Genomic DNA, 22,503 nt, shown 5'->3' with positions numbered 1-22,503 from the left:
CTGTCTCTGGATCTCTGGGCTATTGGAGGCCAGATGAGTATTCTCTGTAGCATCTTTTTTTCTTACAAAGACAGTTTTCTTTAACTTTGGCATTTAGTTGGTTTATTTATGAAATAAGCTTTTATTGGTTGGGTGCTATTTAGTCTTTGACACATTTTTAATTTGCTGTGAATTAAATTCATTCTTTCCTTTTGTTGATCAGTAATTTTTATAACTTTTTTATCATCTAGGTATTCTTCTATAAGTCCATTTTGCACATCCTCTTTAGCATATAATTTAGTATAATAATCCACAAAAGCTCTTTAATTAATTTTTGTTGAAAAATTTCTTTCCCTCCAATATCAATACTATCAATAGTCCGTATACTCTGTTTTTTCCTCAATGTATAGGCCAACCATCTGCCCGGTTTATTAGCGTTACAAAATGTATTATGCTTCGCATATTGTAAATTTGTTGCAACTTGTTCCGCCATAAGCATTTGAAATTGATCTTTCAAAAGTTTTATAGCACCACGCATCCTTTCATCTGTTGGATTTTTAATAAGTAACTGTTCTTTATTCTTTATTTCTGCTTCCAATTCAGATCTTTTCTTTTGTCGAATCAGTCTATGTTTAGAGTTCATATAGATAAGCACCCCTCTCATGTAAGCTTTGCTTGCATCCCACACAATTTCTATTGGGGTGCCTTTATTCAAATTTAGTTGAAAAAAATTCTTTCAGGTGCTTTTTAAGTTCTATTATATTTTTTTCATATCTGAACAAGTTCTCATTTAATCTCCAAGAGCGTCTCTCAGTCTTGCCTATCTCAATTTCTATCCATACTGGGCTATGGTCAGTCAAAGTTCTTGGAAAAATCTTTGTTCTTTTTGTCTTAACGAGTAAATCATCTGACAACAAAATGAAATCGATCCTAGAGAAGGATCTATGTCTGTCTGAAAAGAAAGTATAGTCCAATTCTTTTGGGTTGTGTATTCTCCAAATATCTTTTAATTCCAAATCTTCTTTCATATCAAAAAAGGTCTGTGGTAACCTAATCCTAGACTTCGCCAAACTCTTTTTATCTAATTTGGAGTCAATTACTCCATTCCAGTCTCCCAGGATTAAAATAGATCTATAATCCCATTGCAGTATTTTAGAATGTAGCATTTTGTAAAAGTGATCCTGTTGTTGATTGGGAGCATAAATTCCAATCAAAAGAATTTGGCCGTTTGTTGTAAATAGTTCAATTGCTACAAACCTACCATCTTCATCTGCTTCTATAACTTTAGCCGAAAATTTTTTATTTACATAAATAACCACACCATTCTTTTTTTGCAAAGTTGAAGATATAAAATGCGTTCCTAGTTTGGAGTTTATCAAATATTTTTGATCTTGAACTGTAATATGCGTTTCTTGTAAACAAATTATATCATTATTAAATTGTTTCAAATATGCAAATAATTTCTTCCTTTTCTGTACTGAATTCAACCCATTCACATTCCAAGATAAACACTTAATCATCATCTTTATCTTCCTGGAGCAAAGAGCAGAATAACCGAATGTCTTCCAAAATCTTCGGTCTCGCTCCCCCCATGGCTCCAGTCTCTTGTGTAGTACTCTTAGCTTCCTTTTTATCTTGTCGCTGTTGTTGCTTTTCTTTAAGTTGCTTAGACTTAGCTCGGGTTATACGCTGATCCTTAAATTCAACCGTCTGCACCGGGTCCAAAATTGGAGAAGATTCCAGCAAAGGCTCATCCAGAAAACCTCCTTCAGCGCCCTGCGATTCCTCTGGTTCCTGCTTAGACTGTTCTTGAAGTTCTTGTTGAAGTTGCTTCTTATCACTCTCCTTAATCTCCAGAACTGTGGATGTACACGGAGATGGTGTTCTTTCTTTAAAAATAGTAGTGTAAAAATGCTCCGCTTTCTCCACAGTGTTCAAGCGATGTCTTTCTCCCTTGTATCTCAAAATTATACCAGTTGGGGCATCCCACCGAAATGGTATCTGTTGGTTTTGTAGTTCTTTAACAAGAAAGCCAAAGTCCTTTCTGCTTTTCAACATTTTAGGAGGTAGCTCTTTATAGACTCCAATTTGTGAGCCCCCCACTTGTACAGAAGTATGAAAGGATTTTTGCAGGATGTCATTCCTTATTGCTCTATCTGTAAAATATATGACCACATCTCTAGGCAGTTGTCTTTGTCTGGCCAACCAAGAATTCACTCTGTAAATTTTATCTATTTTGTAAAAAACCACATCAGGATTAATTTTTAAAATCACAGCCAAAGCCTCAGCGCAGACCTGTCTCAAATCCTGTCTGTCATCTTCTCGAATTCCTCGAAGCCGTATAGCGAATTCCATTGCCCTGAATTGCATCATAACAATTTCGTTCTCGACTTTCTGCATCTTATCATCAACATCTGAAATTTTATAGTCATTATCTTTCATCTTGACATTAACTTCTGATTTGAATTCTTCCACTTTAGAATCAACTTTGATAATAAATTCTGCCAGGCCAGACGCAACTTCTGATATTTTTTTGGTCACCTTATTTTGATTCTGTTTCACCATGTCTTTAACTTCATTAATTTCCTGCATAATTTCCTGATGAGACTTTTGAATTTTGTCATCTATTTCCTGTTGGGATTTTTGAAATTTATCATCCAGAATTTTAGAAATAAATTCTTTTAAATCTCCCACATCAAATTCTTTTTTCTGAGTCTGTAGCTGTTGAGCAGGGGGAAGCTGCGTTTCATGTTTGTGTGTGGGGGATCCCCCCCCTGTTGCCTTCCCTTCCTGCTTCTTTGAAGCCATCCTGCCACGTAGTCTAGTTTTTCTAAAGAGGGAAGTTCCTTTTCCTTTCCCTCCTGCACAAAGACTTCTAAAAAAGTCCCCCAGATTTGATCAAATAAAAACTGAAGTAAAGCAAAGTCAAGTATTGAAAAGGGAGAAATTTTTCACTTATTTCTCTTATTACAAACAAGGCAACTTTGTAGCAACTTGGAAACTTTGTAACAAAGCAAGATAACTTCACCAATCCACTCGCTGGCTCGTTAACTCTAAGGCTGAGCGCCATGTTTTTTCAAAGCACTTTCACTCATTCGCATTTTTCTCAGGTTAAAGAGTCAACAAAGCGCTAATACTTGCGTTTCCAAGTTTCAGGGTTCAGGTAGTTTCGCTGTTTATTAAGGCTGGTTCTTTTCGCTTTGAGTTTCCTGCAGCCGGCTTGTTCTGCAAAAGCAGAATTGTCCCACGTCGCCCGGAGTTTCAGCAGGTTGGGAGGGAGCCGCGCCTGTTCTCTCCCCAGAAACAATTCCCTGGGGGGTTACAGGGGCTCGACCTGTGCCCTGCGATCTCTGCTTCAGCAATCCTGAGGATTTTGAAGTTTTCGAGCCGCTTCTGGGTCGCGAAGCGGCTCTACAGGCGGCGGGGCTGGCGGAGCTTCAAAAGGCACCGCCGTCGCCGAAGACAAGGAAACCGGAAGTCGCTGTGAATTAAATTGATCTTTTCTGATACATGCTTAACTACCGTTAGTCATTTTAAACACCATTTCTGGCAGAAAAATGAGCAAAACTGCAATAGAAACTATTTCAACTCCCACCCCCTTTCTTAGTTTTGAAGCTATAATTAAAACCACCTCATTTAATTAAGGTACAAGATTATGTAGGATTCCTCTGAATAGTCTTATTCTTCATTAAGACTAATGAAACTTTTCTGAAGCTTTTCTCATAACTTATGCAATCAACCTCTCGTGTTCCCTCCTAACATTTTTGCATACATGCCAGCTGGCCTTCAAACTTGCACCATCCTAGTACCTCTCAGTAGGTGGCCAGCTTCCTACATTCATGAGAGCTTCACTCCAAAGAATTCTGCAGCCTGAACTGCCCCTGGTTCTTTTTGGTCTTGCTATTTGTTTTCTGAATGAGCTAAATGTCTGTAGAGAAACAGTACTCTTCACTAGTAACTAGAAAAGTTTGATTTTCTTTAGTGAGAATTTAATAGCACCATGAGCAAGGATGTAGTATAACAGAAAATATACTAAGGGAAGGAAATGCCACCCTGATCATGCCTAGCCTGAAACTTTACTATACCCCCACTCATTCAACATTCAGAAATAAGGAGACACAGAAGGTGTACTTTCTAATCCACCTAAGAAAAAACAAGTAAAAGGTCTCCTGCCAAGTCACATAGGTTTTTGCTACTCTGGGCACCTCTCTCTCTCTCTATATATATTTTCTCCTCACTTTGTCAGCTTTGTCAAATTTAACACAAACTAGTTTGTCGTGAAAGCGACTGCCTGAGGGCTCCTGGATTGGGGCTGAAAGGCAAAAGGAAGCAGTATGCTCCTTCCCATATTTGGGTAGACCAGGTTGCTTCGATAGAAAACCATTTAATCTTCCCTGGTACAAGCTGACAAAGCGAGGAGAACCTATGGCTTAGACGTTAGTACATCTGCCTAATATGTAAGCAAGCCCAGGTTCGAATCCTAGAAGGGTATGGCTAGTTGATGAGAGCTAAATAGCTTGAAACAGATCTATACTAGTCTCCCTTTATTTCTTTGTCAGTAAATATAAATTTAACACAAAATAGTTTGTCATGAAAGTGACTAGCTGAGGGCTCCTGGATTGGGGCTGAAAGGTGAAAGGATGCTCCTTCCCATATTTGGGTAGCTTTGATAGAAAACCCGCAGATAGATAGATGATAAATGATAGACAGACAGATAGATATAGATACAAAGTTTATTGTCATTGTATGTATATACACAGTATACCCATACAATGAAATTCACATAACACCCATAACATTTATTCACAGCCCTGGTTTCTTCCAGTTACAGAACCACACTCTGAAAAATATTTGTCTGACAAAAATGGGAAAATCAGACAGTGGGAGACTCAGTCCGTCCCCCCCCCACATCTAGAAAGGCATGTTGGAGTTAGAAAGGGTTTTTATAACTGTAGAATGTCTGTACTTGATTATCTAGTTCATGTATCACTATTGTGGACATCCTCATTATTGAACCTGTGGATACAAATGTGTCTAAAACACATTTTTAAACAAAAATTTAAAAGGAAGCTCATATAATATCAATTCCCAGAATCCATTTCATTTCCAAGAATCCCATAGGGCTTATTATAGAGTTTTTAGAATGAAGGAAAAAAGGTGGTTTCAGGGCAGGATTGATTTGTAAATATATTGTGTAAATATAAAGCAAACTGAGAATTGATAATGAGCCTTTTGGTTAAGTTGGAGTTTTGTGAATAAGCACATACACACACACACACACACACACACCTGCCATAGCAAAGATTCTCTTGAGTACCCACAGCTTGCTTTCAAAAGTGTTGACCAAATTTTAAAAAAATGTTGCCGATTCCCAAAACATTTATTATTTATTTAACTCAACATTCCCCAATCTGGAATCCTTCCAATGGATCAGAACTGCAACTCTCAGGGTTCCAGCCAGGACGGTTATTGATCATTCTGGTTAAGAATCCTGAGGATTAGCAAGAGTTCTAGATTGGAGAAGTGTAATTTAATAGCATTAGCGCTTTCTTTCCTCTTAATTATTTAGTTAACTTTGAAACTAGCTGGAGTGAAACTTCACTCTTTCTGCAGGATATTTGTACATTACCCGGCTGCATATGACAGCTGTTCAATTACATGATGTTCAGTAAAAAGCTGGCCAAGAGCACACATTTTTTAAAAATATTTTAGTGCTGTGTGTTACTTATGCTATAGTTGTTTTGCAGAATTACACAACATAATTAAGGAAATTACTTCCCTTCTCCTATCGAGATATCCTGATTTATAAATATGCCAGTAGTTGTTTATGCAACCTGAATGTGCAAATATAGTGCAAATACCTCCCAGTTGGTGGTATGTTGGCAGCAATATATTGATTTTCAAAGCAGTCTCTAGAGATCTAAGCCTGCAACAGAAGAGCATGAGCATGCTTGAGATAAAACTGGGACTTGGTTATACTTGTGGAATAGTGGACAAAATGACCAATTACTCTCCTAATTGTTTGCAGGGAACACTACATCTGACATTAAGTCTGCAATCTAATGTTTGCCTTTCTATTTTCCTAAAAAACATTTATGTGGATTAACCAATTAACCAAGTCACGATTCTTGAATGAAGTCAATATTCACAAACTCACCTAGTGACAACCAATATAAAGGAAATATATGGTGAAGAGCATGAATGAATGAATGAACAAAATGAAAGGCATAGTTTTGTAGTTTTAGACACAAACAGCCTTCACATTAGTCTTGTCTTTTCATGATTGCCTGGTCAAGTCCCTGCAGTCTTGGCAACATATTTTGAAGTGATTTGCTAGAGGCAATCAAAGTGCTTGACAGGATTATTTATGAGTGGTCTGCTTATTCCATGCATCTCCTTGGTTTACTAAGAAGATCTGAGAAATGAAGCAGATAAAGAGACGCCAGGAGCAATACTGGTAGAAAACAAGAAGCAAATATGAATTAGAGTTCAGGTACAAGCCTACTCTGTACTAAAGTATAATGCTTCTCTGCCTTTATTGCACCTGTGAAATGTTGGCCAGCTGCTTCATTTAAAATGTCCATGATCCTTTTGGGGAAGAATAGGCTAAAATAACTAGCCAGTGTAAGTTGTTATCCCCTAGCCAAGCATTTTGTGAATAGAATGACTCACATTTGCTCTAAGTTGGAACGTGGACAAACAGAATTTGAAATGACAGAAGTAAATTGAGGTGGTATTATCTAGGAGGCTTTTGACCCGTCAATTCTGAGGAAATCAGCAGAGTCCACTGTAACTTTAGCTCTGCCACTTGCAGATTGGACCTGCCTCACTTGGCTAGTTAAAGCAGGCAGGAAAGAGATGGGGAGTTTAATGCCTCTTTGAAAGAAGGGGAGGGGAGAGGTTCTTAAAAACGAACTAATGTGACCACTCCCCACTAAGAAACCCTTCAGAGATCTAACAAAACTGAATTAACTGTAGTTTTATCACTAAACTTCTCTTGGAGGAAAAAGATTATTGAGAAGGTGATATGGCTGCAGTTGCTTGCAGAGGAAACTAAAGGATATAGATTACTGGACCCATAGCCATCTGGGTGCAGATGTGGTCATGAGAAAGAAACCAAATTGGTTGCTCTAAGAAATATCCTATGGCACAATTTGAATGGAAGTGGCATGTACATCCTTATCACCTTAGATGTTTCAGTAACACTTCTGCGTAAGTATGGAATCACTAATAACATCATAATCAACTCTTCATCATGGCACACAAACACACATAAATAACAAATATAAACTGAAGGTATGAAGTAAAATGTCAAGCTGCAATTTAGAAGGTCCCAGATCAGAATATTAAAGGTATATCCTGATAATTAAAATATAATTTTAAAAACTACTCAAAAGTCATTGGCTTATGTTTTATCGCTATCAACTTTTCACTTTCTTATTCAAGCGAGAACAGCTTCTATATCTTATATATTATGCAGACAAATTCAAGCATCCAAGGTATGGTTTCTAAGGGGAAAATTAATTTGACAAAAGAAATGAAATCAGAAATATATAAAAATTTTAAATGTTTATAAATAATGTATATTAGCTGCAGTACAACAAAGAATTTAGAAAATATTTACATATATTGAGACGTTTTTCTTCTTTCTACCTGTTTTGTGTATGTTTTATATCATTAAATAACAAAATATTAGAGATATAGATACTCAGCACATAGATTCAAAAAGATCTCTATAATTATTTTTCTAATTATGAAATAATTTAAAGTATTCTTTTTTATGGTAAATTTTCCCTCAATGATATCTGAGCATTAACTGTAGAACCCTAGTAATTTCTTTTGTCTAGTTATTGATACTATACACCCTTGATCTCTTTTTCTTCCTTTTAAAAGTAACTGATTAAAACATGAATTAAAAGAAAGTTTTGTTTTTCTTGTTTACTCAAGGACAGATAAGCCAGAAGATGAATGGAAATGCTTATTCAACTAAACACTATAGGAGTAAAATCTAAAACACAGTTTTTAGTTTTCCCTCAAAGACTGCCCAGGAATGGGGCAACTCCAAAGCAACCCAAGAAGATTTACATTAGATTATTTGCACGTGAGTGGCACAGCTGTAACTCATCCCATAGCTCACTTCTTGCAAATGCTGTGACTCAGACTAAACTGAGCTGTTCCACCACTGTCTGGACAATATTTCCATCAAAAGAGTTGCTAAGCGTTACCAAATATGTCTATAAACATCAATTACTATTATAGCAAAAAGCTGCTAAAAATACACTCCACTCCAAGAACATACCATCAGATTTTGAGAGATCTTCTTTTGGTACTATATTTATTGAATTTAAAGAAAAAGCATCTTTATGAATCCCGGGGCTTTATTTCAATGAAAGAACCTGCTTTAAAGCCATTTTGGATCAACAAAACTCATTTTATAGCACATTGTTCCTTTTAATTAGGTAAAATTTTCACAATTCTTGTGGAGTACTCTGAGTAAAACTCTGCAATAACACCTTACTTCACCCAAGTGATATCAGGTGCAAAACAAAGAATCCTGATCATTGTGAGATTTCCTTGAAGTTATTTGAGAACTACAAGTAGAATACATTTGGATTTCAACTTCAGTTATTTCCATTTTGTTATCAGGTTCAATTTAAACCACTTAAGTAAGTAAGTTTATTGTAACCACATATCATAACGTATAAATTCAAACCACTCATTTTGACCTATAAACCCGTATATTTACCGCCAGAATATGTAAATATGTAAATTTAAAGTTTATCATCAACATTGGAGAAACAACCTTTATATTTTGTAAAGTGGAAAGATCTGGTGGGTGAGTTCATAAAACAGGTCATTTTCAGCAGCTCAATTTAGCCATGGAAATTAGAATGGTTCATATTTAATGTTTTAGAGGATTAAAAGATTGTTTTATTTTTTGTAAATTCTCTCAAATTTATTGCAACTTTTTTTCACAGGTTGTTTGATTTATTGTAAATTTTCATTACACATTTATTTCATACTGCTTTGTACATCAGGTAATTGGAAAGTACAAATAGGTTACATAGATGATGAAGTTCAACTTCCTCTTCCTGCAGATCTTTTTTAATAGCTCCTAATACCTGGGACTAGATACCAATTAAATATATCAAAGAGGCTTGAGATGTAAAAGGAGAAACAGCTTTGGTCAAGACATCTATACAAATAGAGGAGGAGGTCAGATGCTACAACAGTTACAATCTCCTTGTTGTGAAAAGAAACCAATGTATAATCAAGAAAGAAATTTGAAATATGTAACTGTTATGAATAGAGATGGGAGAGCTTCAAAGAGATTAACTTATTTTTAAAACTAAGAACAATCCTGATTCATTTGCAGTGCCCAGTTAAGATTCCCACGCTCTGGAAAATGGAATGTGATGGGACAAGAGGAGAAAGCTCAGTTCCCAGAAAATGCTAGATATGAGGTTCAAGTCAAGACAATAAAAGGGATATTAAGGGAATAAAATCTTGACCAAAAATCTCATTATCCCAGCAAATTAAACAAACTGCTACTCATGGGATTAAAAAACAACAGCAGCAACCACAAGAAACACCATCAAGACAAAACAGAGAGATGATTTCAATAAATGAAACTATAGTGACTTTTGTTTGCTTTCAAAATGCTTTTAACCAGCAGTCTCCAGTATTTCCAGAACAACCGTGTACTTTTGGTTCAAGGATGTACTTGGTGACTCACTTTTCAAATTTCTATCATTTATTTAGTAAAATGTCAGCACACCAGCTGAAATGAAAGTCAGTGTTTCATAGTTCAGTTCAGTTCTTTGTTATGATCTCTGCTCAATACTGACAAAACATGTAATAGGTAACGTTGCCGTTGTGTGTTTATGTTTTGTACCTGTTTCAAGCTGCTCAGAATATCTTTGTACAGAGATATATGTCTCTATATTTCTTTGCATTTATTTAATCAAAGAAATAAATAATCCAAACAAAAATGTTTTATGGAATCATGTGAGTTAACAAATATGCACATAAAGGACATGTAAACTTTAAACCTTATAGTAATGTGTGAATAAGAGTGCAATTTTAGCAATATGCCAAATAAGAAGTATATTTGTGGAAACAAGTATGAGACCTTGAAGCTAATTTAGGTGTTCTCTAGCTACATTAAGCCTTAACTGCCTTTGCCATCTTACTCAATAACCTAGCAAAGATGAAACAGTTACAGAGTGTAGGAATTCCTTGAATCCTTTCTTTGAGTACCTTTCTAATATTCCTTGAATCTAGAACCTGGTTGTTTTGGAGCATTTAAGAAAAAAGTCTGAATAGATTATTACTTTTACTAGCTATTTTTACAACCTGTCCTCCTGCTTGCAAATTTTCGACACAATGCTGATATATTAGCAATCAATTATTTAAAGGTGGGCCCTGTTTATTTGTTTTTTTCAGGGAACTCACAGACAGGTGTGACTTTGAATTTATTTTCTCTTTTACAGCCTTACCAGGACAAATCCTTATGTTCCTGTAAAATCCTTCCTGCCAATTTAGACATTTCAGGAGCTATGCAACTCTTTACTTACAAGGTGCCTAAGATAACCTGTGCAAGCTTTCATATCTGAAGTATTTTGGTTTCTTGGACAAAGGCACTGAGGTCGTCAAGATTATTTATTACATCCGTGCACCCAAGTTGACACACAGAACAGCACCAAAGGATTTCACACATTTCTAACCTGTTTAATTTTTATTTTAACACTATGTAATTTATTTACATATTACAACTGTGTTGAAAATAGATTTCTGGCAAGAAAATAGCTGTCCATGGCATATGAACTAGATACTCTACACGTGCCCCCTTCCTGGTCTCCTTAAAATGGTACTTTTGTTTTGCAGCAGCACAAGAGGGAGAAAAGATAGACTGTAAGATGGATTGGTTGATGAAATATATTTTCACTTCCATCGTAAAAAAATACGTTAAAGATAGACTAAAACTCAAGGGATGACATTTGGAGCAGAGTTCTTCCAAACATTAATTTAATATAGCAAGAGTGGAAAACTGAACAATCTACACACAGAATTCCAAAGCAAAGCAAGGCATGTAACAGTCTTTCCAGTTCCTAAATCTGTTCTTTCAGTTATAAAATAATCCTGCCTAAACACATGTTATATTGCTTTACAAACAAATCAACTACTAGTACAGATATATTAATTGCCCAGCTGACTAGCTCAATGCAATGCTTTACCTTGTGTTGTTGAACAGTAACATCCTCAAAGCTGAAGAATTTGGAGAAACCAAGACATCAATAAACACGAATAACAAACTACACTATTCCTTCTATCCAATCCTGGCAGAGCCAGGTACAATCGCTCCTCTCCTAAAATGCCAGGAAGGATTACACTGCTCTGATGTCAGATCACAAGGAGGTTGTGAGGATATTTTTTTTGGCACCAAAGTGCTATGTTGTAATAGTAGGATGGTATTCTTAAAAATAGTATTATCTTGGGTGTGTTTTATTAGGGCTTTTATCTGTATTATAATTCCTCCTTCCCTTCCTTTCCCTTCCCTTTTCTTTTGGATTGTGATCATTGTTTGAAATAGATTGATTCAAATACAATATATGTTGTACCTACTGAAAAAGAATCAAACAAAAAAAATAATGGATACAAGCCTGAATTAAAATAAAGACGATACTCCCTAGAAAAAACAGATGTACAAATACGTTAACTGGTTATGCTAACGAAAAGCCTAATATGTGGCTACCAGGCATTCTCACCGCTATATTATGAGCTTCAAACTATAATTTTACCAACATCTTGTCAGAAGGGTAGATAGTTAATTTGAATGACAAGGAAATCACAATAAAATATCAAAGAACATATCCTATCAAGAAAATTGTTTATAAACCTCCTCAGTTTTAATTTTGTTCTCAAACTAGTTTTCATTCCCTTTTTTGGCAAGAAACTGGCAGTGCATATATAGCTATATACAGAACCTGCAACAAATGTTTATGTGAAGTTCTTAGGTGGGCCAACTGCATGAATCTGCAAACCTAGCTGGACAGGAAGATTAATTTATGGTTCAACCTTTCCTGCTTAGGATACCGAAGTGTTTGGATTAATGCTATTACAATGTCTTTCATAGGAGAAAGGAAAAAGAGACCCTGTCCAATTCCAAAACAGAGGCTCATTACCAGTTCTTTCAATATATGTTAGAGACATGTCAGGCTACTTCTGTTACCTCTAAAATTGCTTTTCTGCTGCTTTAATATATAAGGCGGCAAGTTAGAAAAACAAGACAAGATGAAAATTCCCTGCAGAATTTGCTTTATTATTTCATTTCTCTGCTGTTTCCTGTCCAAGTGACTAAACACTTATGAATTTTCAAGTTACACAGATTTAATAAACTTTATACACAAAAATACTCTTAATCATTTTTTGGTCTGTTTTACAAGTTGCCCTCTTACTCATAGAGGTGAAAATGTTGCTTGGTTCACATATGTAATACACTGAGATTTAGGCACATATTTTAAAGGGATGGTTAGTGCTGAAATCCAGCACTCTTCATCCAAAGGCACCATTCCCTCTCCATTTCCTGATTTTTCAACCCTCCCTTCCCAGTGCTTTCTTCAGAATCCAAAAGCCCAGCTGCACTTTCCTCCACAGCATCTTCCAATCTGCCCAAACCCAGCTTTCCAGAGAACATTCTCAAATCTGTCTTTCAGTCTCCAGACCCAGTTGACCAACAGCCAACAGTGGATGGCAAGACACCAGAGCTTTCAATATTCTGAAAAATGGCTTGGAGTGGAAGTTGATACACCAAGTGAAATAACACTCCATTCGTATTCACAAGACGCTGGGAACAAACACTTAAACAATCACCAGCAAAATGTTATAAATGCTCTAGCAAGGGAAGGAATGCATGTATACACTGCTGCACTTTATCCTAGTACCAGTTTTTAAAGGGTTAGCATTGCAGATAGTCCTTGACTTATAACCATTTGTTTAGTGACCATTTGAAGTTACAACAGAACTGAAAAAGGGAGTGGGGAAGAAGTATCCTATTTTTCCTGAGTCTTCTTTTGAAGACTACAAGAGTCTTTCTTTCCTTTTTTATTCCAATCTTGTTTTGGGGATGGAGAATGTTTGTTTGGTTGTAACTATTAAAAACAGGCAAGCTTTGTCACCTAGAAGCTTGCCATGATTTTTTTCTAGTAAGGTTGGCACCAATCATCAATCAACCCACACAATCACCTCCAACCAGAACTTTACCTCCCAATGACCGTCACTGGACGTGACGTCCCCATCACAAGACCCAACACAAGACCCTCACTTGATGCAACCTATACCTGACCCATCACAAGACCCTAACCAGACATGGCCTCCCCATTACAAGAATTACTGACCACATAAAGCCCTTATAAACAAAACAACACCAAGAACCCCTAAACTCCGCTGGTAGCTTGGTAACGAAACATTCAAAAACCAACCCACAAGCTTGGAGAATGAACCTCCACCTTCATCCTACATCTGAGCTAGATATATTCACCACCGTTGCAAGGCTATGTTTGTTAGATACAAAGTGAGCCAATTTCAGGCAGTTTACTACAGTAGTTAATAGGACTGCTACTAGTTAACATAAACATAAACATGTTACAAATAAGCTTTTAAAATTCCTGGAGTAAAATTGATAGATTTGAGATTTAGAAAAGCATGAAAAAAATAAAATGAAAGTTCTTGGAAATCAAGCGTAAGGGTCAGTGGTGAAATCATTTTTTTTTTACTACCGGTTCTGTGGGTGTGGCTTGGTGGGTGTGGTGTGGCTTGGTGGGCATGGCTTGGTGGGCATGGCAGGGAAAGGATACTGCAAAATCCCCATTCCCTCCCCACTCCTGGGGAAAGGATATTGCAAAATCTCCATTCCCACCCCTCTCTGGGTCCAGCCAGAGGTGGTATTTGCCGGTTCTCCGAACTACTCAAAATGTCCGCTACCAGTTCTCCAGAACCTGTCAGAACCTGCTGGATTTCACCCCTGGTAAGGGTCCATTCTCAGATTGATAAGGATTCAGGAGACTGGGTTGGGTAAACAGACACCTGCAAGGTCATTCCCTTATCATGAAAAAAATCCTACCTACTCACCAATTCTCACTAAAACTATTGGAAAGAAATAAAAAAAGGCTTTGCCTAATGTCTTAGAAAATAAATTGGTTCTTATAGACAATAATTCAACTGCTGACATTCTTAAAAGTCTATTCATTTCACTTTAATAAATCCTTTAAAGACAACTCTGTGACATTTGTGCCTGGCAAAAAGGATTACTTTTAATTTGAGTAAACCGTTCAAGAGTCTGACAAGAAGTGAGATTCTAGGAAACTGAATGTTGGCAAGCATTGTCCTAGATTTTTGCCAAAAAACTAGAATAGATGATTAAACTGTTTTGGAATATTTATAAAAAAATACTATTAAGTATTACTATTAATTTTTATATTTTTATATTTATAAAAATTACTACTTTTATCATTAATAAATCACTTTGAGCCAACCCTATTTCAAACATAAAAATACTGTTCAAATGCTCTCAATACAGTATACTTTTATTTCATCATGGACCAGATTTTCTATGATATGGTGAACTGAAAGTAGATTGGAATCAATTGATAGGTCTCTAAATGGTTTGCCATATATGTCTAGGATATGTCTTGTATTTTTTTTTAATGAGAATGTCATAATTTTTATTGTTTCTCATTCTGTTTACTTTATAAAACATGCCTTTGTTTAATCTGCTAAAGTATGTAAAAAGAATTCTTATTCCCTGGTAATTCATACATATATTTGTATGAGGATATGGCTCATGGGATATCACAGATTATGCCTTTATACTCAACCATTTTCTGTCTGGCGCTAGTTGGTAGACCTCAATGTTTTAGCAAGAACCAAAAATAGAATCCATGAGAGTGAACTCTGCCACAAATTTCTGCAATATCTTTGTTGACATATGATACCTTTTGGGCATGACTATTCCCCTAAGATGGATCCACAGTTGATTAAATACAACCATTAAGAAAACACTAAAAAATAACAGGAGTTGTACCGGGTATTTGCATTTATTCCTCTAGGCATTTTGTTAATTCCTTATCTAGAACCCTCCTCTCCCTCCCTCCCTGTCCATCCATCCATCCATCCATCCATCCAATGACTTTTTTTCTCTTAAACTATATAATCAATAATGCTCATTTGTGGTTCTACAACAGCTCAGAGTCAGTAATTACACATACAAAGTTTTGACAGCAGAAGCAATGCAGGTATATTTCAGGTATTTTAAACTGGTCATAACTTGGCAAAGGCATGAAAAAATGAAGGCCTAAGAATTAGATATAGTTAGCTAAGAAAGACTAGGATTAAGCTAAAACAATGCAAATATTAAAATTCTAAAGATTTGTTATGAAGAAAATGATTCATTCCTATTACACCAGAGGAAAAAAGCTAAAAGGGTAAAAATCAGAACAAAACCAAAACAAGATGTTGTCTAAACGTTAAGAGAAAGAATTTCTCCTACAATTGTGAAAAACTATTACGATAGAAGAGATTGCCTTGCGTCAGGGAATGGTGGGCTCTCCCAGATATTTAGAGTAGAGACTAAGCCACTAGCTGGCATGGATACAGTATTGCAGCATTGCACTGCATTATACCACCTGGACATTTTGGGACTAGTCTAGCTCTTATCCAGAACATTCCCTTCTCAGAATAGTAGATTTGCACATATCTGTTAGAAATCCTAGGGCCGTGAATTAAGATTTGGATGGCATGGCTATTTATGGTATGACAAGGTTTTTTTTTTATTTTTTTAATTTGATTTATATGCCGCCCTTCTCCGGAGACTCAGGGCGGCTTACAATGCGTTAAGCAATAGCCTTCATACTTTTGTATATTTATACAAAGTCAGCTTATTGCCCCCACAAACTGGGTCATCAATTTACCTACCTTAGAAAGGATGGAAGGCTGAGTCAACCTTGAGCCTGGTGAGATTCGAACTTACAGTAATTGCAGACAGCTGGTGTTAATCACAATGCTATCAGTCTGCTGAGCCACCAGGCCCCAGGTTAAAGTAAATGTTGATTTGAATAACTATTTTGTTAGAAGTGCCATCCTAAGAGTTTGGAATAAATATAAAACAAGTTTTTTTGTGAAGATGCCTCTTTGGCTGCCTCTCCTCTCCCCGGAAGCTTTTTTTTAAGAAAAGTAATGGTGGTGAAGCCAGACTGGTTGATGTATGGTCAAATACCCATTTTCCTGAAAAAAAGACCTATCCAGAAAATAAGACCTAGCATATATTTTTTTACATATGTGCCTAATATAAGTCTTACACCCAAAATAAGACCTACTTAACCATCTGCGCAGCTGGCCAATGGCCCATTCCGCCTGGTTGCTTGCAGTGCTGCTGACACAAATGAGGTGAGGGGGATAGAGCTGCCCCATGCCCCCCACAGGGGCCCCGCAGCCAGCCCATGTCCCAACAACTGCCTCGCAGCGGCAGCACAATCAACCATGTGCAGCAGGAGTCCACATGGCCGCCAACCCATTTCTTCTGCTTGCTCATGGCCACACGTCACTCGGCCTCCTGCTCTTTTGTGGCAATGAGCAGAAGAAGTGGGCCAGCAGCCACCTGGGTTCATGCTGGATGGGGCTGTTGGAGCCACTGCAAGGCATGTGTCAGGGTGTGGGGACCCTGAGGTAAGCCAGTGTGGGGCACGTGGGGCAGCTCCATCCCCCTGCCTTGCGGCAGTGGCACTGACATGCCACATGGCCTCATGTTCCGCTGCAAGCAAGCAGAAGAAGTGGGTCTCCCATAGATGGAAAAAAACTTTCCCCCAAAATAAGCCCTAGTGCTTATTTTAAGCCCCCCCCAAAAAGGCTGGGTCTTATTTTCAGGGAAACACAGTAATATGTTTTAATTTTGGTGATCCTATCCTTAAGCCTAAGGAGGAGTTAGAATCAGAAGGACGTGTCTGCCATTGGTTTACGTATTTACAATTAAAAGAAATATTTAAATCAAACAAAAAGAATTCTGGATTTGATTTTGTGAAAAATGAATCCTACTGCGCAGTAGTGATGAACATATTATTTCTAAGGTCTATAATTTTTTTATTGAATTTGGAGAATGAATATGTCATGATTATTGCATGATTGCATGAATATTGCATGAATATTGCATGAATATTGCATGATTCAATGGGCAAGGAACTTTGGATATAATGTAATGCTTGAACAATGGAATAATATGTGGATGAAAGATTTAAAATTTACACTAAATTATAATTTAAAAGAAAACTTATATAAAATTATGTATCATTGGTATTTAACACCAGATAAGTTATAAAGAATGTATAAAGGTATTTCAAATGAATGTTGGAAATGCAAAAATAAAAAAAATACTGGAGTAGGATTCACATCTGAATACAGAAGATTCTCTAAGTAAATATAAAGATAAAACCAGAAACTTTTCTTTTGGTTTTAATGGAACTTTGATGCTATATATGTTGACGGCAGGAAGATTACTTTATGCACAAAAATGAAAGGACACTTTGATTCCCACAATGGACGAATGGCTACAAAAACTGATAGAATTAGCAGAGATGGCTAAACTTGACTGCTTTGATTAAAGAAAAAAAAACACAATTACTTTTGTTTCTATTTGGAAATGGACTTTATGCTCGAGGTGGAAAAAAATGATTTGATTTTTGGTTTTTCTGATTGGATAGGTTTGTTGTTATAGAAATGGCTAGTTTATACTATTATGTAAAAATAAAAAGTTGAGGTTTGATGTTATAATCTTATTCTACTGTATCCCCTTTTTCCTACACTTTTCCCTTCCTTATTTTTCCTACTATTGTCTTTTGTCTTTTTGTCTTTTATATTATAAACTAATAAAATAAATAATAAAAAAAATCCTTTCCAGTAAAGAGTTTAGTTATCTGGCTTATTTTACAATCCAATATTCTTATTCGTATTTAGTCATGATTTGTTTATTGGAAGTAAGGTGCCTTGGTCACCTGTATAAAAAATATTTTGCCACCAAAGTGCATATAAAATACATTTTATATGAGCAACAGAAATAACTTTTCAAAGCTATTTATTTTTTATAAGACTTTGCCTGTAGATAAGTTATGTATATATATATTTAAATCAAAGTTAGTTATTTGGGTTGCAGTTTAATAAAAGAAAAGCCATTTCTATACATACACAGATTTCTAAGAGCTTAGAAGGGCTATTACAAGCAGTTCTCTATTTATAACCATTCATTTAGCGACTATTCGAAGTTACAACAACACTGAAAAAATTATTTATGACCGATCCTTACACTTATGATCATCATACTGTCCCCATAATCGTATATTACAAATCAGGTGCTTGGCAATCAGCAGGTATTTACAATGGTCCTGCGGTCACATGATAGCCATTTGCAACCTTCTGACAATCAAAGCCATGGGAGGAGCCTATCCCCTTAATGACCGCTTAATTTGCTTCATCACCATGGTGATTTGCTTAATATCCCCCCACCAAAAAAGATTGTACAATTGGGCACAACTCACTTAATGACTGCATCGCTTATCAATGGACGTTACAGTCCCAACTGTGGTTGTAAATTGAAGACTACCTGTATTTCATCTTGAATAGTTTAAAAGCTGCAGGTTTCATTTTGATTCTGTTTCCAAAAAATGTTAGGTTTTAGAATTATAAAACTTTTTACAGACCAAGAAATGATGACAGCAGATATTTAAGTTACTCTGAGAAATGTGGCAGACAGGAAGATTAATTGCAAATATAGGTTAAAATATGAATACACTCCAAATCAAACATGATGCTCTCTATGAATACTTTTCCAGATATTGAGATTTGGGGACACGAATCCTTATCTTAACAAGAAGCCATGGGCAATGAAAGAAAAGAAAGTTTGTGTCCAGGAACCATGAAAGATGAACAGCAACCAGACTGATGTTATGTAACTGATACCTAGATTTTTTAAAGAATATTTGGGATTGGATTTTGGAGGTCACTTTCAATATGACATTCCACAATATAAGTAACATGACTTATAGGTCATGTGATCAAATTCAGGCACTTGGCAACTGATGGATATTTATGATGGCTGTAGTGTTCTGGGGTCATAAGATCGCCATCTGTGACCTTCCCAGATGGCTTCTAACAAGGAAAGTCAATGTGGGAAGCCAGATTCACTTAACAGCCACGATTCGCTTAACAATCACAGTGATTCATTTAGCAACCATTGCAAAAAAAGGAAATCAAATTGAGCGCAACTCACTTAGCAACTGCCTTGCTTAGAAATTCTGGTCCCAAATATTTGAGGACTATCTGTATTTTACATTTTTAATACAAAGATATTTCTATAATAAGAACCAAGAAGTTATATTTACCAATTAGCAGGATTTCTGAGAAACTTAGGAACATTTCACTGTCTCTGCCATATATTGTTGCTAACACATGATCACTCTCTATGTAGCAAACAGGTAATGTGATTTCATTAATGTATTTTAATATTACATCTAAATCATTATTAATAACTCACACAAACCTTAAGTAGAGGCAGTCCCCGGATTAAGAACATCTGAATTGTAGACAACTCGTACTTACAAATGGGCTGCCTGTTACTAAAAATGGCAGATGGCATTCTCCTTCCTTGAGCCAACAAACTACTGTAACTGCATAGTGTTTCCATGAACTACTGATGCAGAGGAAAGAGAATGCCATCTGCTATTTTTAGTAACAGGCAGCCCATTTGTAAGTGTGACTTCTGACTCTTACATACAAATTTGAGTTAGACAGATGGAGGAACAGAAATCATTCTTAACCCTGGGACTTTCTGTATTAATTATCTGAATTAACTCAAGACAGCTCAGGTCATCAAGTTCCCCACTAAAAATGACAGTGATTCAGTTTATTGATATCTTAGAAGAATGCTTTCAATTATCAAGATGTGACTCATTAATACCACACTACTGAAACATATACTGTATTTTTATGGCACCAGTATTAGTTTTTCTGGATCCATATCTTAGTAATAGCATAATGCTATGACAAAAATAACCTTGTTCTTCAGTAACTACCTCAACATTCAACAGGAAAAATATTTGAAAGTTTTTCAATGCCATTCTGCAGAGACTAACAAAAGGAACAGAAAAAACAATAGTTAAGTCATATGATAATTACAGAAAGACTTCCAAGTACTTAGAGATTTTACTGAAAAAGCTTCCAGACTTGCTTTTGACAATTCTGGAGAACATCCAAATAGATTTTTCTGCTCAGATAAAATTCAGAAGAGGTGATTCAGGGGAGGTTCACTCATTCCTGATTTAAACAATCTTACTTAGAACTGTAATACCACACCCTAAGCAACATTAAAGAACTATTCAGATTTACAGATATTGCTCTCGCTTCCTGACATATGTTGGACCATATGTATGTTTTCATGCCCAATCCCATTAAACGTCTCTTGCAGATTAAATACAATAAATGTTTTTTTTCCTTATAAAATAAATGTTATAAGGAGCATTTTAAATACTTTAGATTTATGCTAGATAGGCTATCTATGAATAGATATTTCCCCAGACTGCAAACTACTGACTAGAGCAGAGAGTTATGGTACATGTGAGCATACAAATAATGGATGAAAGAACATGAAGCCTCATAGATGACACCATAAGATATATAATCTGCCTCTGAATTTTAAAAATGAAAATAAGGAGAGCTAGTGAGCGATCAAATTTCAGCAAAAGAAACCACAATCACCTATGACTTTGCAAGGTTTCTCTTTAGTTTGCAAAACATATTTTGTTATCTAATTTTTCCAATAAATATACTTGTTTACTTTAGCAATCAGTGCATCAGAAAGTACATTTATACTCCTTTTGGATGCATCATAAGATCCTGTGGGCACACTCACCAGGATTCCTTCTTCTTAGGCTTTTTATGTGGAACAAAAGCACATTTGGTTCTTTTTGGCAAACTATCTTTGAATGAAAGGGACAGCAAACACATTTCCAATGGAAACGTGAGAGCTTCCGTAGCATTACATGTCTCGGGAACAGATGTACAAACAGCAAGTGATAAGTTACTTGCCTGCAGGTGTGAAAGCCTATGTCTGCTTAGAAATTGCTTCTACTGCACATATTTTGCAGACAAATGCCAAAATCAAATTATGATTTATTTAACAGAGTAAATCCTTGAATAATGAAAGGAAAAGGTGTCTATAAATACAGAATGTTGTTAAATATCAATATAAAGATGCTAAGCTGAGAGTTTACTTAGGCATTTCTCTTTCTGTTAATACCAGTATTATCCCCCATTTTCCATGCTATTTATGAAAATATAATAGTTAAAATGCTTAAGCTGTAGTTTTAGTCTTTTTCTTTGCACAAGATCTTTAATCAGAAAATACTTTTCATCTGCTTTACTGAATTTGGTATACAAGAACAAATCAAAACATATTAAAATAGAAAAGAGCAATATCAATAAAAATTATAAGAAATCAAAGTTATACTAATATTTAAAAACACTTTAAATGCACCCAAATTTTCCCTACTGTTGAGTGTGTGCATGCATGTGTATATGAGCCTCTCAATGAAATAGAAACATTGATTTTCCAACTTTTCTCTTCCTTTGCTTGTTTTAATAAGCATTCCATCATGTGATTCCTCATACCAGTATCTTGAAGTGACCTAATCTAGAAAAAGAATTGATTTAAATAAATGCATAAAGTGATTTCTATTCTTGAGATTATCCCTGGACCCAGCTATAGCAATAGCATTTAGACTTATAAATCACCCCATAGTGCTTTACAGCAGGGGTCCCCAATCCATGGCCTGGTGCCGAGTTGTGGCCCAGTAGGAATGGATGAGCATGTGAAGCTGCATTTGTGGAAGTGACGCCCACGCAAAACCATCCCTTCTCCCCACTGCTAACCACCGCCACTGGCGCTGGTCCACAGAGCTGGAAAGGTTGGGGACTGCTGCTTTACAGCACTCTCTGGGCAGTTTATAATGTCAGCATATTGCCCCCAACCAACTGGGTCCTCGTTTTACCAACCTTGGAAGGGTGGAAGGTGTCAACTTCAAGCCCTGTTGTGATCAAACTACTGGATAAGGGCAGAGTTGCCTGCATTCTAACCACTCCGCCACCAGGGCTCAGCTATACTGGCTATCTATTGCATAGTTCCTACCTATTTCTGAGAAGTTGGCATTACTTCAGCAAAAAAAAAATGTTCTGGATCATTTTCAGTTAGGTTTCAAGTCAGGGTATGACATCTAAAACAGGAACAGTCACTCACTGTGGTAGATAATCTCTGCCACAATCTGGACGGTGGAAGAGCACTCATCACGGTCCTCCCTGACTTCTTGGTTGCTCTTGATACTATCAACCACAGTATCCTTCTGTGGTTGATTTAGAGCAAAACAAAAGAGCAAAATTAGATTATTTGCTCTGCTCTTACCTAAGTGGGCAATTCCAATCCATGTAAGT

At 36.2% G+C, this 22,503-nt stretch overlaps 1 protein-coding gene across 7 annotated transcripts in view; it reads right to left on the bottom strand.

The window, feature by feature from the left end:
* Positions 1-22,503, bottom strand: part of ATF6 (activating transcription factor 6) — a 111,951-nt gene that overhangs the window by 11,900 nt on the left and 77,548 nt on the right. The window contains exon 16 of one of the 7 annotated variants that reach the window (XM_034409795.3): positions 21,644-21,709. The exons of the other annotated variants lie outside the window; for them this stretch is intronic. Coding sequence (XP_034265686.2) covers positions 21,705-21,709 — 5 coding nt within the window. The 3' untranslated portion in view covers positions 21,644-21,704. Of the gene's footprint in view, positions 1-21,643; positions 21,710-22,503 lie in introns of those variants that run through there. 7 annotated transcript variants of the gene reach the window in all.

Source organism: Pantherophis guttatus, chromosome 3 (assembly GCF_059756535.1).
Source record: "Pantherophis guttatus breed Tessera chromosome 3, ASM5975653v1, whole genome shotgun sequence".
Lineage (NCBI taxonomy): Eukaryota > Metazoa > Chordata > Lepidosauria > Squamata > Colubridae > Pantherophis > Pantherophis guttatus.
The sequence above is the reverse complement of the archived record's forward strand: the minus strand, read 5'-3'. Positions and strand labels throughout refer to the sequence as shown.